Genomic DNA, 14,644 nt, shown 5'->3' with positions numbered 1-14,644 from the left:
GGCAAAGGGTAACTTTTAAGGACATGGGTAAGACCAGAAACTGAGGTTGAGAAACATGACAATATGCAAATGAAACATGATCATTGAGTTCCTAGATCAATTCATCTTTAAGGAAGCAAATAGAAGGTGCCACAAACATATAGAGAATGAAATACCTTACCAATGCTGGAATTCTGCTGCTGTAGACAAATGGAACAATTATGCATTTCTACCAAAAAGAATTGAAGTGTTTTTCCCAATCACATAGCATACCACACCAGAAAATTTGTTAGGATATGCCAACTCAAGTTCAATGAAATACAAATTGTAAGATACAAGTCGCATACAAGTGGGCTGAAGTTGAAGAACGAGGCAACTCAATTCTGAGCTGCCTGAACTCATCATATGAGAACAAATTACTCCAACCCATGCTAGAAGTTTACAGTTGATAGTGCATTTTGTGCAAGTTTAGTGATCTTATACTGAATCTGATTTTTTTTTTAAGCACTTTACATAACATTTTTCATGGGATCTCTATCAATCAACTATTTGCTTGGCTGATAAAAAAAAAGAAAAAAAAAAGGAAACCAAATCATTTAGCAAATGTATCAAAAATGAACTTGAGCAACTTCTCTTTTTTACCTTCTGAAAATTGAAACTCTATTTAGGTGGAATTCTCAAGACCAGACTTCCTGTTGATGTTCTCCCCTGGCAACGGCTGCAACACACATCTTGGGAGGAAAGCAACAGCACAAAGTGTTAGTGTGATGGAAAGTCATTTCTACTTACAAGTATACAAGAAAATATTACAAAGGGCAGCAACGCATTGCAAATCACTCACTTGTGTTCTAATTGGAAATAAAAATTATAACACATCGTACATTTAGACCAATACATCATCAATCAGAAGTATCCTTCAAACATATCACCAAGGGACTGAGGCATCCCGATGCAGAAAACAAGCACAGAGTCATATGAACTTATGCCAGGAATGCACGGAGGTCGATCCAAACACAAGAACAGGTTGCGTGTTCATGACAACTTAGTCTGATCCAATCCAGGTTCTAATTTCACAAGAGCTTATGGTCATATAACGCCATCTGAAGCTGCTTTACCAAGTTGAGCCAAGCACCGATGTTCTGCCCGTCAATGGTAACCCAGTCAACAGCTGTTGCTGCTGGTTGTTCCCACCATTCGTCGACCTGCAAAAAGAGTCCTTTATGAACACTTGTGCAATGAATCCATGCATAGATCAAGATCAATACACTGAACTCACATAGTTCAAGCAGTGCATAGTTGAAATGTTGAAAGCAATCTAAATGTGCAACATGAAAATTTTTCCAGTGTAATGTGATATCACCATATGGGATTAAATATCTTAAAAATATATGCTACAAACACAGGAGTAAAATAACAAATTTCAAAGTACGATCACTAACAAAGATTTACTACTTTCTATAGACACAATAGCACACAGCAAGTAGATGAATACGACAGTTGAGGTCGTGAAAACATCAAGGAACAACCAAAAAAGAAGATATCATGTGTCTGCTAATGTCAAGCTAAGAAGCATGGACACGGCGATACATCATTTTTAAAAAAATTAGGGCATGGACACGGTGAGGATATGTGTATTATACATACATACATACATACATACATACATACATACATACACACATATATATATATATATATATATATATATATATATATATAAGTTAATATAAGTTTTTTAGTACTAAAACTAATAACATTCCTCATTATAAAGTTCAAGAATTCCATCCGAGCCTAACATCTCTGGAACAGAAAAAGAATATAATAAAAGAACACAATAGAAAAATCAGAAATCAAACCATAAAATATGAGCTCAGGAAAAATTGGACAAGGAAATGATCTCTACCATATGAAAACATATAACATCAAGTAAAGCATATGGTATGTGGTTTCTTGATAACAACAAAATACAATTTCAAAATATATGCTCATAAAATCTGAACAATGTGTTAAACTGTAGTGGAAGTCTAAGTAGAACTAACAGTTCTTTAGGTGGATTAGTATGTTAATAAGAAGTCAGATACCATTGATATCAATATACCAAGATACTAGTGTGGAACAGAATCCACAAAACCTTTAGGCATTCGTCTGTGTGAAAAATAAACCAGAATCTTGTTTTAGTTAAGAATTTGCAGAAAGCAAAGAGCTCGGACAATAGTTAAACCACAATCAAAGAATCTGCAGAAACCAAAGAATCAGTGCCCTCTAACTTCTTATTTATGAGAGGAACAGATTCTAAGCATCTTGCTTCTCAAATTTAGCACTATTCCATGTGAACCATACCGATGATTTTTGACAGTTGAACCGGAAGACTTTTTCTTATGAAATAATTTGAGACCATCTTTGTTCTTCTGTGCACCCAAATTCATGCAGGGAAAGCAAAAAAAAGTGACACCCGATCTCAAACCAGATGGTGTTACTTTCTAGATTCAAATTCCAAGGTGACCAAGAGGGCTTACGAAAGAAGCCCTGCAATAAATAAAGATCCAGAAAGGAGAAGGGCGGGAAATCTGGAACCAAACCCAAAGATCAAACCAGAAATGGGAAATCTGGGTCCTAGGAAGCAGAAAGAGAGGATCGCACAGGGTTTGGTACAGTAGAAGCAGGTGAACCGTAAAGGATGGGTCAGCATGGTCCGTTGCGATGTAGCGGTAGAAGGTGAGGAAGAAGGCTTCGTTGGGCGCCGATGAGGTTGTGAGGGCCATGTCGTGGTGGTCTGATGGATGCAGGTAGGTTGAGGCGAGAGCAGAGCCTCTTCCACAGTCCATGCCGGTGAGGAAGAAGGCTTCAGGACACAGGTGGTGGAGGCAGGTGGTCGAGATTTAACGCCGACCGACAATACTATTCATAACGTAACAAGCAAGAACTCCTCAAAGAATCCGTCAACAAAGAGATTTCATGCGTGCGATGCCGAGTCCACCAAAATAGATAAAAATAAATAAATAAGAGAATTGGACACGTGTCCGGCCGTGTCAACAACGTATCCTTGTCTGGCCATGTCAACAACGTATCCTTGTCCGACACATGTCCAACACAATGTGCTCGCAAGATCGGCGTGTCAGTGCTTCATAGATGTCAAGTCCATTAACATATTGAAAACAAAGCCAAATAATTCCAATTCAAATTATGATCTAGCTAATAACTAAACACTGATAGGAAGTAGTTTCTTACCAAGCCTCTGACATGTTGGCAACTATCCAAGCATCTTTGTCCATCCAAGACAGCTTTTCTGAGTTCCGACAACCATCTCTCTGCAACAATTTTTTCGTGTTCACCAGCCAACTTTAAGCAATAATTAGCCATCCTGCAAGTTCTCGACCAAGAAATAGCAGTTCTGCATCATCCACATGCTCAATGCGCATAAAACTTACTCTAAATAGCATAAAGCCCTAAAGAAGTACTCTTGTAACTTCAAAAATTGAAACAAAAACAAAGAACACTATAATTCATGCTTTGACTAGCAGAGAGCTTATATCATGGAAGCTTCTATCTAGCAAAAATATAACAGAAGAACATTGTTCTAGTAAGGCTGTTGTTAATTGATAAACTTTCTTTTTTCGAAGTTAATTGATACACTTGGAAACATTCCTTTGTATGGCAGATCTTCCAAAGTCTCAGGTACTCATGCATGTTCCATCCTTCTAATCTATATCCTGACATGTAAAGTGATTTTCAATTAGTCATTCATTGGATAGATTGTCGCAGAGTTGACTCGACAAACAAACTACTTGCTTTCCAATATTTAATGATATGTCTTGTTGGTTAGTTATGATCATCACTGATCCACCAAAAAAAGTCAAAAATTAGTGAGAAGATAAGATCTAAGAGTGCAGAATAAATGTCTGATCCACCACAAACAAACCAAATTTCTTGTAAATACCCGAATTAAGGTGATAACCCAAATCAGTGGAACAAAAAGAGAGTTATAATTTGACATCATCTAGCATATTCCATCGTTCCACTAATGTTTACGACCTTTAAGGATTAAAATAATAAATCAGCAGAACTTTACCTTTCATAATCTCGTTGTACACGATGCGCGTGATTTAGTAAAATGCGATCATTCTCAACGAGGTTCCGCCTAGTATGAACCAAATTAATTGCCTTGGACAAATCCTCCAATATGCTAGCTTCAGAACCCCGGAGCTTTAGACAGAACTCCAATGACTCCAAAACAGATGCTAAGCCAGCATCTAAATTTTCCACACCTATTTACAAATAGAAGTCATCAAACCAATAAATTGTAATTTCAAGTCAAAAACAAGATGAATATGATAAGGGCAAATAAAATTGAAGTTATGAAAAAGCTATAGCATACAAATCTACTCCAATAAAGAAGCACATAGGTTGAACAACAAGAGAAACATATAGTTCTAATCAAGAGTACCAGACCCATATTGTTCCCAGGTTGAACTGGTACGTATCATTCGGTACCGGTGAATTGACACATGGTACATTCCGATGACTCGAAGAGGAAGGATGAGGAGAAGAGGATGGGGCTGTGGAGGAAGGAGGAAGAGGAAAGAAGAAGTAAGACAAGAGGAGGAAGGGGCAGAAGGAGGAAGAAAAAGGAGATAGAGAAAGGAAGAAGAGGAGGCAGTGGAGGAAGTGGAGGAAGAGGAGGAAGATGAAGAAGGAAACGAGTGGAGAAAAAGGAGGAAGAAGAGGAGGTGGTGGAGGAAGAGATGGAGGAGAAGAGGAGGAGGAACCATACCGGACAGGTGGTGGACAGCAACGGACAGTAGCAAGAGGCAAGCGTGTCGAGGGCTCACGTTTAGGTGACCGGTGGCAGCTAAAGAGTATTAATTAAAAAGATCTTTCTTTTCATGGGTCGGAGCTACCACCCGAAACGGGGGCAGTCCGTGTATCAGTTCAACACCAGACTGGTATGTAATGCCTGTTTCATACCAATCCAGGCAAAACGGCAGTCCATGGTTCTGATTGCATATTACAAACTCAGAACGACAGGACCAAGAAACACAAAGGTTGTAACAACAAAAAATAATTATCTTTGTTACACAAAGAAACCTGCAAGTCATAATAGGAATGCTCTAAACGTGAAACATACATTGATTGATTGAGTAATATATTGATACATTACTACATGTGTGTTGTGGTTTCTCTCCAAGTGTGAGCATTAATTGAGAAAAAAAATTGATAAATAACTATAATTGTCCTGTAATTTCCCAAGCTAACAGTGAGACATAGGAAAAAACAGAAGATCTAGGCAAGGAGCTTAAAGCTTATTCTCATGTATGCTTAAAGCTTATTCTCATGTATGAGACAGCATGAAGCCAGTGGTTACTATGTAGACCAAGATGTAAAATGGTGTAAATAACCATGCCTCAAAAATGAATGAAACTCTAACAATGCAACTTCTGTCTCCAAATTGACATGCACTAAATAAGTAAATGTGTTTTAAACAAAAACTGCATGACAGTAAGGTCACATTCTGATATCTGAGCCAGGACAAGGCTTAGTATCATTAGCCTCCAAGCCTTGCACTGGCTGACTAAAATGAACTTAAATGACCAGCCTTTCAGTCTCAGCCCTTCTTGGCTTCTATTTGACTGATCTCAAAACAGCCAGAGTCCTTTCAAAGTCAGCAAGTTTCCTTTAAACCAACTTGCCAGCATCGTCAGCGTTGCTGTCCCCCACGCAATGGTAGCCTTGAGGGTCTGTCTATTTACTGTATCTTATCTGTACTCCTATTAACAGTTGAGGTACTTGAAAACAACCACAATGATGTACAGAAGTCAGACTGGGCCAGGGACTTCTTCTATTTGGGTCAAGCTGCAAAGCTAGATACCTGGAGATTTTAAGATCAAGCTAAGATGAGCCTTAAAGCTAGTGAGGTCAACCCAGGCTTAGTGGCAATCATGCTTGGTTCGACCCATTAAAAACCTTACCATAGGACAAGCAATAGACCAAGATGTGACAGGGTGTAAAAAAAGATATATACTTCACCATCACATTCTTATGAAACATCAAGCAAATTTGTAACGCTGTCATCTCTAAATTGAAATGCATTTTAGTGGTTCTAATTTTAATGAATACTTCACCTTAGGCTGTATGATAGTCCAAGATGTAGAAAAAGCAAGAAGCTGTAAGGGCCAATCTATTGAGGCCAGCTACATGAGTCTTTTCTGCCACTGAGTTTCATTGAGGATAGTATCATCAGCCAAAATCAGAGCCATCAACCATCTTATTTTTTCAAACAAATTCTTCTCGCTTTTCTCACATCACTAGTCCTAATACATCATCTGTCACTGCATCCAACAATCTATAACTCTCATTTGATTACATGCTACTTAAATGATTTGTGTATTTTATCCCCGATTGAGACTAACCCACAGTTCATAAATGTGAATACTTCTTAATCTTTTCTAATAACCACACACATTCATCTCAGACTCAGCATCGCAGCAGAACTTTTCTTTACTGCGTATATGTAATTTCCAATCTACCTAACATTCTATTTAAAAAGTAGAGCTGGCCTTACAACTAATTGTTCTATGATAGTCCAAGATAGAGCATGGTCTAAGTAACCACAACTCCACAACTATATAGACCTTGGGAAACAACTGTCATAAATTTAAATGCACTAAAGTAAATGATTATTTTTAATGACAATTGCATTGTTGGAGAGGTGTCTAACATAAGCTGGCTCGAGTCCACTAAAAGTGAAAAATGAACCACTCTGCAATTATTACAATTTACAACATTATAGCATACAAATCAACAGTCCAATTTGTAAAACAATGCTTCTTTCCAAAATTGTTGAGAACAGGCAATAAACTAGGAGGACAAAATTGGAAAACTTAACTGACAAAAAAACAGTGTTTGTTTATTGCAGGGTTTTTAATACCGTTCTGTACCGCCTAGTATGGGCGGTATGTATTGGTCTGTCAGCTGACCAGCAAGCGGACCGCCCGCTATCGGGCGGTAACGGCTTAGCTGTGACAAGGCGAGGAAGAAGAGGGCGTTTGAAGAAGAGGGAGAAGCATCAAAGAAGAAGGAGAAGCATCAAGAAAGAGGGAGAAGCGTTGAGAAAGAGTGTCGCAGAGGCACCGATGCACCGTCCCCGACATCTCGATGAACCTGAGCCCGTCGACGCAAACTTGTCTTCCACGCCCTTTCTTGACCCTGATCTGGTGCCGCCCTCCCTCGATGATCTCGATCTAGTAGGTAACGATGAGAAGAGTCATACCTCTTTGGAGGGGGAGCTGGAGGTGCAGGGATCAAGGGAGGCGACAGTGAGAGCAACGAAAGAGGCAGTTGTGAGGAAGGCAGCAAAGACCCCGGCCTTCTTAATCTCCAAACGGTCTCCTTCGTCCACTGTTGCCGCATGAAGAACCTTCCAATGTCGATGTCGTCTTTCTTCTCCCCACCTCCTTGACGTCGAAGGCCGCAGACGAGGAGACGATGAGAAGAAGAACGAGGCGACGAGACGACCGCTCGGTACGCCATCTTCTTTATATCTTTATATATTGATTTTTTATTTTTATATCTTTTTATATAAAAAAAGATATATATTTTATATATTAATTTGTATATATTTTTATATTTTTTATATATTTAGTACTGCTCAATATGCGCTGGCGTACCACTACTCGGTACGATACAAAATTTCAATCCTTGGTTTATTGTCCAACTGCATAACTAAAAGTGAAAAATGAACCATTCTGCAATTATTACAACATTATAGCATACAAATCAATATTCCATTTTGTAAAACCGAGCTTGTTTCCAAAATGTTGAGAACAGGGTGATAAACTGGGAGGACAAAATTGGAAAACTTTACTGACGATAAAAGAATAAGATGGCATTAGAAAGGCCATACAATATAATGTGGATAAATTGCAGTCCTATGGAAAATGTTATATTCCTTTGGAAGAAGATATTTAAACTATGCATAATATAATTCATAGAAATCCACAATTTATGTCAGTGTGCAGTATTTGCATAAAGCTGTCAGGGAAGATGTCTTTATTAAAGCTTACCAGAACGATACTGGAGAGCAGCAGAGACACGACATATGGATGGAATTGCAGATGGATCTCTAGCACCAGCTCTTGCTGTTAACATAGCAGCATTTTTTTCTGCAGCTGCAAGTGCTTCTGGACCTATTGCACCAGGGGCACTGAAGCACTCCACAAGAGCCTGATCAAAGAGAAGAGAAAACTTCAACAAAAATGAGGAACAAAAGACTAAACACACAAACAGTATATCTCTTTTTTTTCGCAACAGATTTATGCCAAAATACATAAATATCACAATGACCGTAATGGTTAAAAAATTTAATAGAATTAGCTTTATCATCTAATTCTAGGGATAGAAAAAAGCATACCACATTTTCAAAAACCACATATTTCTATTATCTGATTCTATGTAAAGTAAAATCTAGATGAAACATTCATCACTTAACAATAATTAATGCACCATAAACAACACAGAAGACTTCACAATAAGAAAACATATATCAACCTGAACTCATTATCACAGCAATGAAAATCTTCAAGATCACCAACCTGTGGGGTTGCAGGAAGCATGTAGATGGTATTGTCCAAACTTTGATAGAAGCAAGACAACTCTCTCTCTATGAGATCCTTCGCACTGTTTGAAATGTTCACTACAGTAGTGCATGCTGGAATAATTGTCCTTGCTGCATGTTCTCGAGCAGCCAATGGTTGTTGTTCCCAGAATGCTGATGCTTCCTAATGCATAGCAGAGATAAAAACAAATTAATTCTTTATACTGGTATATATGCACTTATTTAAGACCAAAGAACCACAACTTCCATGAGGGTTTACCAAAAAATGTAATAAGCTGTCATACATCAACAAATAACCATCTAGCGTTTATTATCAGAAAATATCAGAAATCATCTGGTGTACAATTGTAGCATGGTATTAAAAAGGTGCAGCAATTTAATGATGTCATTGTACTTTTTTTCTGAATGATGTAAACATACAATAATTCAGTTTACTTCACTAAATGTTCGAAAGAACAAAATTAAAAATGAGTTTTTGGTCAGGTACATAGTTTATTACTGAGACTCGGTACCAAGCAAAAAAATGTCTTCGGAAGAAAATGTGCATACAAGTAATATATCAAGATTCTCAAGCATCCATAGAATGCCTGCATGTTCAGTGTAAGAATTAGTCATAACTAAAATTCACAAATACAACCAAATAGCTTGCACAAGAAATTCTGTTTATGGATGACTAATATATTCAGGAGTGTAAAATAGATTAAGCAAATTTGATGTATTGAAAGAACTGGAAATAAGACTGTTGACCGCTTAAATTGAGATTCACCAGATAATCATTTCCAACTAATTAACAGTTGGAACTTCAAAGCAATGGCATGTCAGCAACATAAAATATTAATATACTACTGTTGTTTGTTTGAATATTAAGTTATACCTTTTAATGACAAACAATATGCATCTTTCACTGTACATTTCTCAACCTAATTTGCATATGGAATATGTCTTCGTATTACCAATTAAAACTTGAAATAGTTTACAATGATCCCACAAAATAATTGCTGTAAAAGATGCAAGGAGATGATGATTAAAATGCTTTTCTAACCAAGTTAGCCCTGAGAAGAGCAGTATAAATTGTCTCTAGTTCTGATCTACGGGTGTCAAACCCTTCTATCTTTTTCCATTTCTTCTTCAAAGAAACTTCTGCTTCTTTCCACTCTGCACACAACTTGTTTAAACGTTGCACCTCAGACGTCAACGTACTCAAGCTTGCTCGAAGTCCAGCAACTTCTCTTTCTCTGGCTAAGACTTCTAACTGCGTAGTGAACCAAAAAAACACAATGATGAGATAATAACAAAATTAATTGAAAAGCATAATCCAGTATCTATATGTGAATGACATTTGTAAAAATTAATGTGGAGCAGAAGAGAAGATAAACCAAGATAGCTCAAAATTGATGCTGGATGTTAAAAGAATATTGAGCAATTTGGGGCACACAATGATCCACCAGTAGAAAAGTACTACATTTACAGCGGTCTCATACAATTTCCCTGTTAATCTAAGGGGCATGCTATGATCATAAAGAACTCCTGATGTTTCTCTCCACCTTGACCATTACACATTAACTTAATAAATATTGTCTTCGTTAATATCTACAGTACTTTAAAAAGTTTGCTTCTAGGAACTTTTTGCCTAAAAATCTAAAATACATTCTCAATTTTTCTCGGCACTGCTTAAATTATACTTTGCATTTGGCTTTATACTACTTAGTATATAAACCTTAGTTTCTAGCATTTGTCTCCATTGCTCAATCAAACCCTTAGCTTCAAATTAGTTCTAACCAAAATCTTGTGAATCAAAATAAATTTTTCGTAGATTACTAGAAAGTTCATTTATAACTAAATTAATCAAGGACCCAGCAGACCTTTGAGCTAAACCTATAGCTATAAGAAACTCGATAGACACTCTTCTTATAGTCCTAAAACCATGGTTCTAAATACCACCCGAACCGGTCCATACCAGGTGGTGTTTACCAGTATGATGGCACACAGGCATAGCCTTTTACAGGCAGTACAGTCTGGTTAAACCTTTATTCTTCTTTTTTTCTTGCTTTAGGGTTAAAAAACCTCTCTCTGATGTTCAGTAGCTGCCCAACACCCACCTACCCACCATCATTTCCTCCTCCTCTCCCACCATCGGTGTCAGCACTCCGATATGAACCTGAACCAGATGCGTACTGGCTGCTGGCATACAGAAGTAATAGAAGTAATATACATGAGATGCTTCCTAGAACCTTACATATCTAGTTTTTGAAAATAAGCATTCTCTAAAGGCATAACGCACTTTGCATATATAGAATATATCATACATGTGACAACAGCAAGACAAACATATAAAACATGGTGGTCACTGGTCACAATGCTTTAAAATATAAAACAATTATATACCATAACTGATATATATAACAAATAAAACCTTCGCATATGGTAAAACAATACAGTAACTCCACCGGTCACAAGGCCATCCAATTCTGTCTGCTAAAAACTTAACAAACAGATAAATGGAAAAGCAAGAATAGTAACAATATTCAATATGATATCATAATTATAATTCATAAACAATTCAAGAACCTCAAAATGCCGTGTGCTTGCTACATTCTGTGAGGTATCTCCAGTAGGAAGCATCTGTAATGCACCCACATCACTGCTCCCAGGTAATCGTATTAGAAGCTTATGAGATAAGGCTTTAGCTTCTGCAGCCTTGTTCAATGCATCTTCAGTGGCCACAAATTGTTGTACATGTGCTTTCTGCAAGGCAAGAGAGCTGTCAGGTAATTTCAAGAAATGAAAAGGACTACCACTGAAATTTTCATAACAGTATATCATGTAGGGGAAGGATCTGGTCTCGCTCTTCATTAAACTTGTGATTAATATAAAAATACATCTTTTACAAAATCATAGAACTAATGCAATTTCTCTGAAAGAATGGCATTGCTAGTATTTCTCCCTCACCATCACCAAGTCCTATCAAGATTTTAGTTCTGTGTATTCATCTGAAGCTAGTGCAGATTTGTGTATCATAATTATTTATCAACAAGCTCCCCTCCGTTTAAGGCACAGTGTATCTCAAGATATATACTACAATTTTCTGCCCACCCAAATCAGCACTTTAGAACGTCATGAGCACAATAACATCGCTAATGTGCTGCATATGGATGAACACATACCATAATATAAATTGTTTCTGCTTTTGGTTTCCAAGTAGATATCAGTACATTATGGGAACAAAAGACATCCACAGTATATATTTGGATCATGAGGAGTACCTGTCTTTCAAGAAGTTGATCATAATTTCCATTGCTGGATAATTCTGTTCCGGTCTTACCATTACCATATGCTTGATATGGAAAGGGTGAGCCTGAATCAGGAGAAGCAGCATCTGATACTTTGTCATTCTCATACTTGTATCTAAATGAAAAATCAGGTGACTTAGTTAAGCTGGCAATGTATAGACGAAAGCATAACAATGGAAGTGAAAGTGATTGAAGTACAAGGCTTCCAAAATTTATCAATATGATATGACACCAAAAGATATCAGGCATGGAGCAAATAAAAGTCTATATTTGTAGAAAGCATGAATCATTAAACATAATGACATAATCAATCAAAAGCATATACATGGCATACACTGAAGCAGTATACAGCGGCCAGAAAGTATCACATCTACCATCACAGACAGGTATCATGAAATGATGAAAAATTAAACTCTTTCATGATTGTGGTGCCAATAATTTGATAGCTAAACTAAGTCAACATAGTGATCCAATGAAAAAAATTAAAAGAAAAAAAGAACTCAATGCAACTAAACAAACTGAAAGTTCACTAAAGCACCTCAAGGATTCTGCAACAGCTCTAATTTCAATCTTCTCGGTTTCTCTATGAATGAGTGCACTGCTCCGCAAAGCATATGTAGTAATTGACTGAAGCAGAAGGGGAGGATTTTTAAGTGCATCCCTTATGATTACTTTAATATCTTCTGGTATCTCGCCGTCTAAATCAAGGCTTAATTTGGCAGCATCTATCTGGGAATTCATGCTGATACCACTTCCTTCATATGCTGGAAAAGTAGTTCGGATCTTTTCAGTCATATGAGCAGCAAGAGTTTCACAAGCCTTCCGAGTATTTTTCTCTCTTGACATTTCAATGAGAACACTATCATCTGATGATCTGAGGCCCTTTATAGCTGAATAAACAGCTTTCTCACCAGGAGCATGGAGATCATCAACTACATCATTAGCACTACCAGTTATCAACATGCGGATGTCCCTTGCTTGATCAACATACTGATGAATTCGTCTTTGGTACTCGGCAAATATCTTTGCTGCCTCATCACATTGTTGATCATATGCCTCCAAAATCACCTGCTTGTGCCTAACATATTGGAACATGGAAAATTGACAAGATAAATGAAGAATTTGGTCAAATTATAAATCGTTAAAGCTACTATTCTGTGAGAATACACAAACAGCTAAGAGAAGTATGTGTTTCAATATATAGATGAATTTAAAAAAAGAAGAAGAACAATAACCAAAAGAGGGGTTTCAGCAATCTGACCCCTTCTTTGCTTCAATTTCCACAGTTATCTTATGGAAAAAATTAAATAAGAAAGAATTGCCATTAATTCTTTCCAGTCTTTCCAAATCTCTGACTCGTTGGAAATCTTCTTGTTTAGAAACAGAAAGCCAAGATGCAAAATTCCAGTAGTACATCTGATTTGTTAATTTCTCGATTCCAATTAAAGTCGTTTGCTAGTAAGATAAGAATGTAAGAAGGAAGGACAAGAAACACTGAACCAAAGACGACTTTCACCTTGCATTCGACCTCTCATCGAGCATTCTCTTCCGCTCCGATTCCTCCCGAGCGACCTCGACCATCCGAGCCTTCAACTCCTTCCGCTGCCGCCTCACCACGTTCCTCAATCTATCAGCCTCCTCCTCGGCTAATTCCCTCTCCCGAACAGCGACCTCCCTAGCCTCCGCCGAGGAACCATCCTTAAACGCCGCCCGCCCCTTCTCCTCCTCCCTCCGCCTACCCCTCCCCACTTCCCCCGCCGCCACTCCGTGGACCATCATATTCCTCCGGACCGTCGCCACCGTCCGCTCCGACCGCACCCTCTGCAGGAGGAAGCTCCACACGGGCAACATGTTCCCGCGGCAGATCTTGCGAAGCTGGTCGGGGGACGGCGGCGGCGAAGGGTAGCCCATCTCCTTCTGGAGCCACTCCAGGATCGCCTCCGGCAGGGGGGCAGCACTCCCCTGGGCCTGCATTGCCACGACGGGATCTCGGCGGCCACCGCCGATCGTGGACGAGAAGATTCAGGACCCTCCCGCCCTCGATTCAGATCTCGATGGAACAAGGAAGAAGGTTCGGGTCCGGGGACCCGAGCGATGAGATCTCGCGGGCAGGACTAGGGTTCACGAACGAGAGGTGGAGAGATGGAACATGAGGTTCTCTTCAACCGTGTCGTTCTTTGAACCGCGGTCGGGGTTTTAGTTAAACTGTTCCTTCTTAAAGTTAATTGACCACCAAAGGAAGTTAAAGAACAGAGCTGGCGTCGATGATGATGTGGAACCTTTTACAACGGAGTTCGATAACAACAGGACAATAATGGTAATAATAATATTATTATTATTAAGATAAATTTTTGAAAAAAAAATAGTTTTCATCCGTAGTATATTCTCATATATATTTTTTCAAAAAAAATTAATTTATCACTATCCTCGTCTCACATATCACTTTATTATTGATAAATCCATTTTATTACACTCTTTCTCACTTAAACGTTTATGTATCAACTCAAATGATTACATACTACTTAGAATGTGATGTTACAGAAATTCTTTAAGGTAAATATTCAAAATAAGAAAAAAAGCATAAGATCGAGCCAAAATATTCGATTCTTGTTCCAACTCAATTCGACCGAATCCGGTTCGATATGGACCGATTCATAGTCCAATCGGACCAAACCGGAAATAGAGCGGGCCGGACCGGTTACTTGTGGGCGCTGGTGTTTAAAGACTCCACGCAGGCCATCTCTGCGGACGACTCGCAGCCTAT

The 14,644-nt window shown here is 38.3% G+C and overlaps 1 protein-coding gene across 1 annotated transcript; it reads right to left on the bottom strand.

Moving 5' to 3' along the window:
• Window positions 1-738: 738 nt before the first annotated feature.
• Window positions 739-14,022, bottom strand: LOC135637320 (AUGMIN subunit 5-like). The gene is made up of 10 exons (XM_065149995.1): window positions 13,397-14,022; window positions 12,419-12,958; window positions 11,854-11,995; window positions 11,159-11,335; window positions 9,633-9,842; window positions 8,568-8,753; window positions 8,040-8,199; window positions 4,049-4,244; window positions 3,208-3,340; window positions 739-1,181 (listed from the first exon to the last, which is right to left on the bottom strand). Exons 1-10 carry the CDS (start codon window positions 13,852-13,854, stop codon window positions 1,050-1,052), a joined length of 2,334 nt encoding a protein of 777 aa, XP_065006067.1. The 5' UTR covers window positions 13,855-14,022; the 3' UTR covers window positions 739-1,049.
• Between the last annotated feature and the right edge of the window lie 622 nt (window positions 14,023-14,644).

Source organism: Musa acuminata, chromosome BXJ3-4 (genome assembly GCF_036884655.1).
Source record: "Musa acuminata AAA Group cultivar baxijiao chromosome BXJ3-4, Cavendish_Baxijiao_AAA, whole genome shotgun sequence".
Lineage (NCBI taxonomy): Eukaryota > Viridiplantae > Streptophyta > Magnoliopsida > Zingiberales > Musaceae > Musa > Musa acuminata.
Note: the sequence above shows the minus strand (reverse complement) of the source record. Positions and strands in the feature narration are given on the sequence as shown.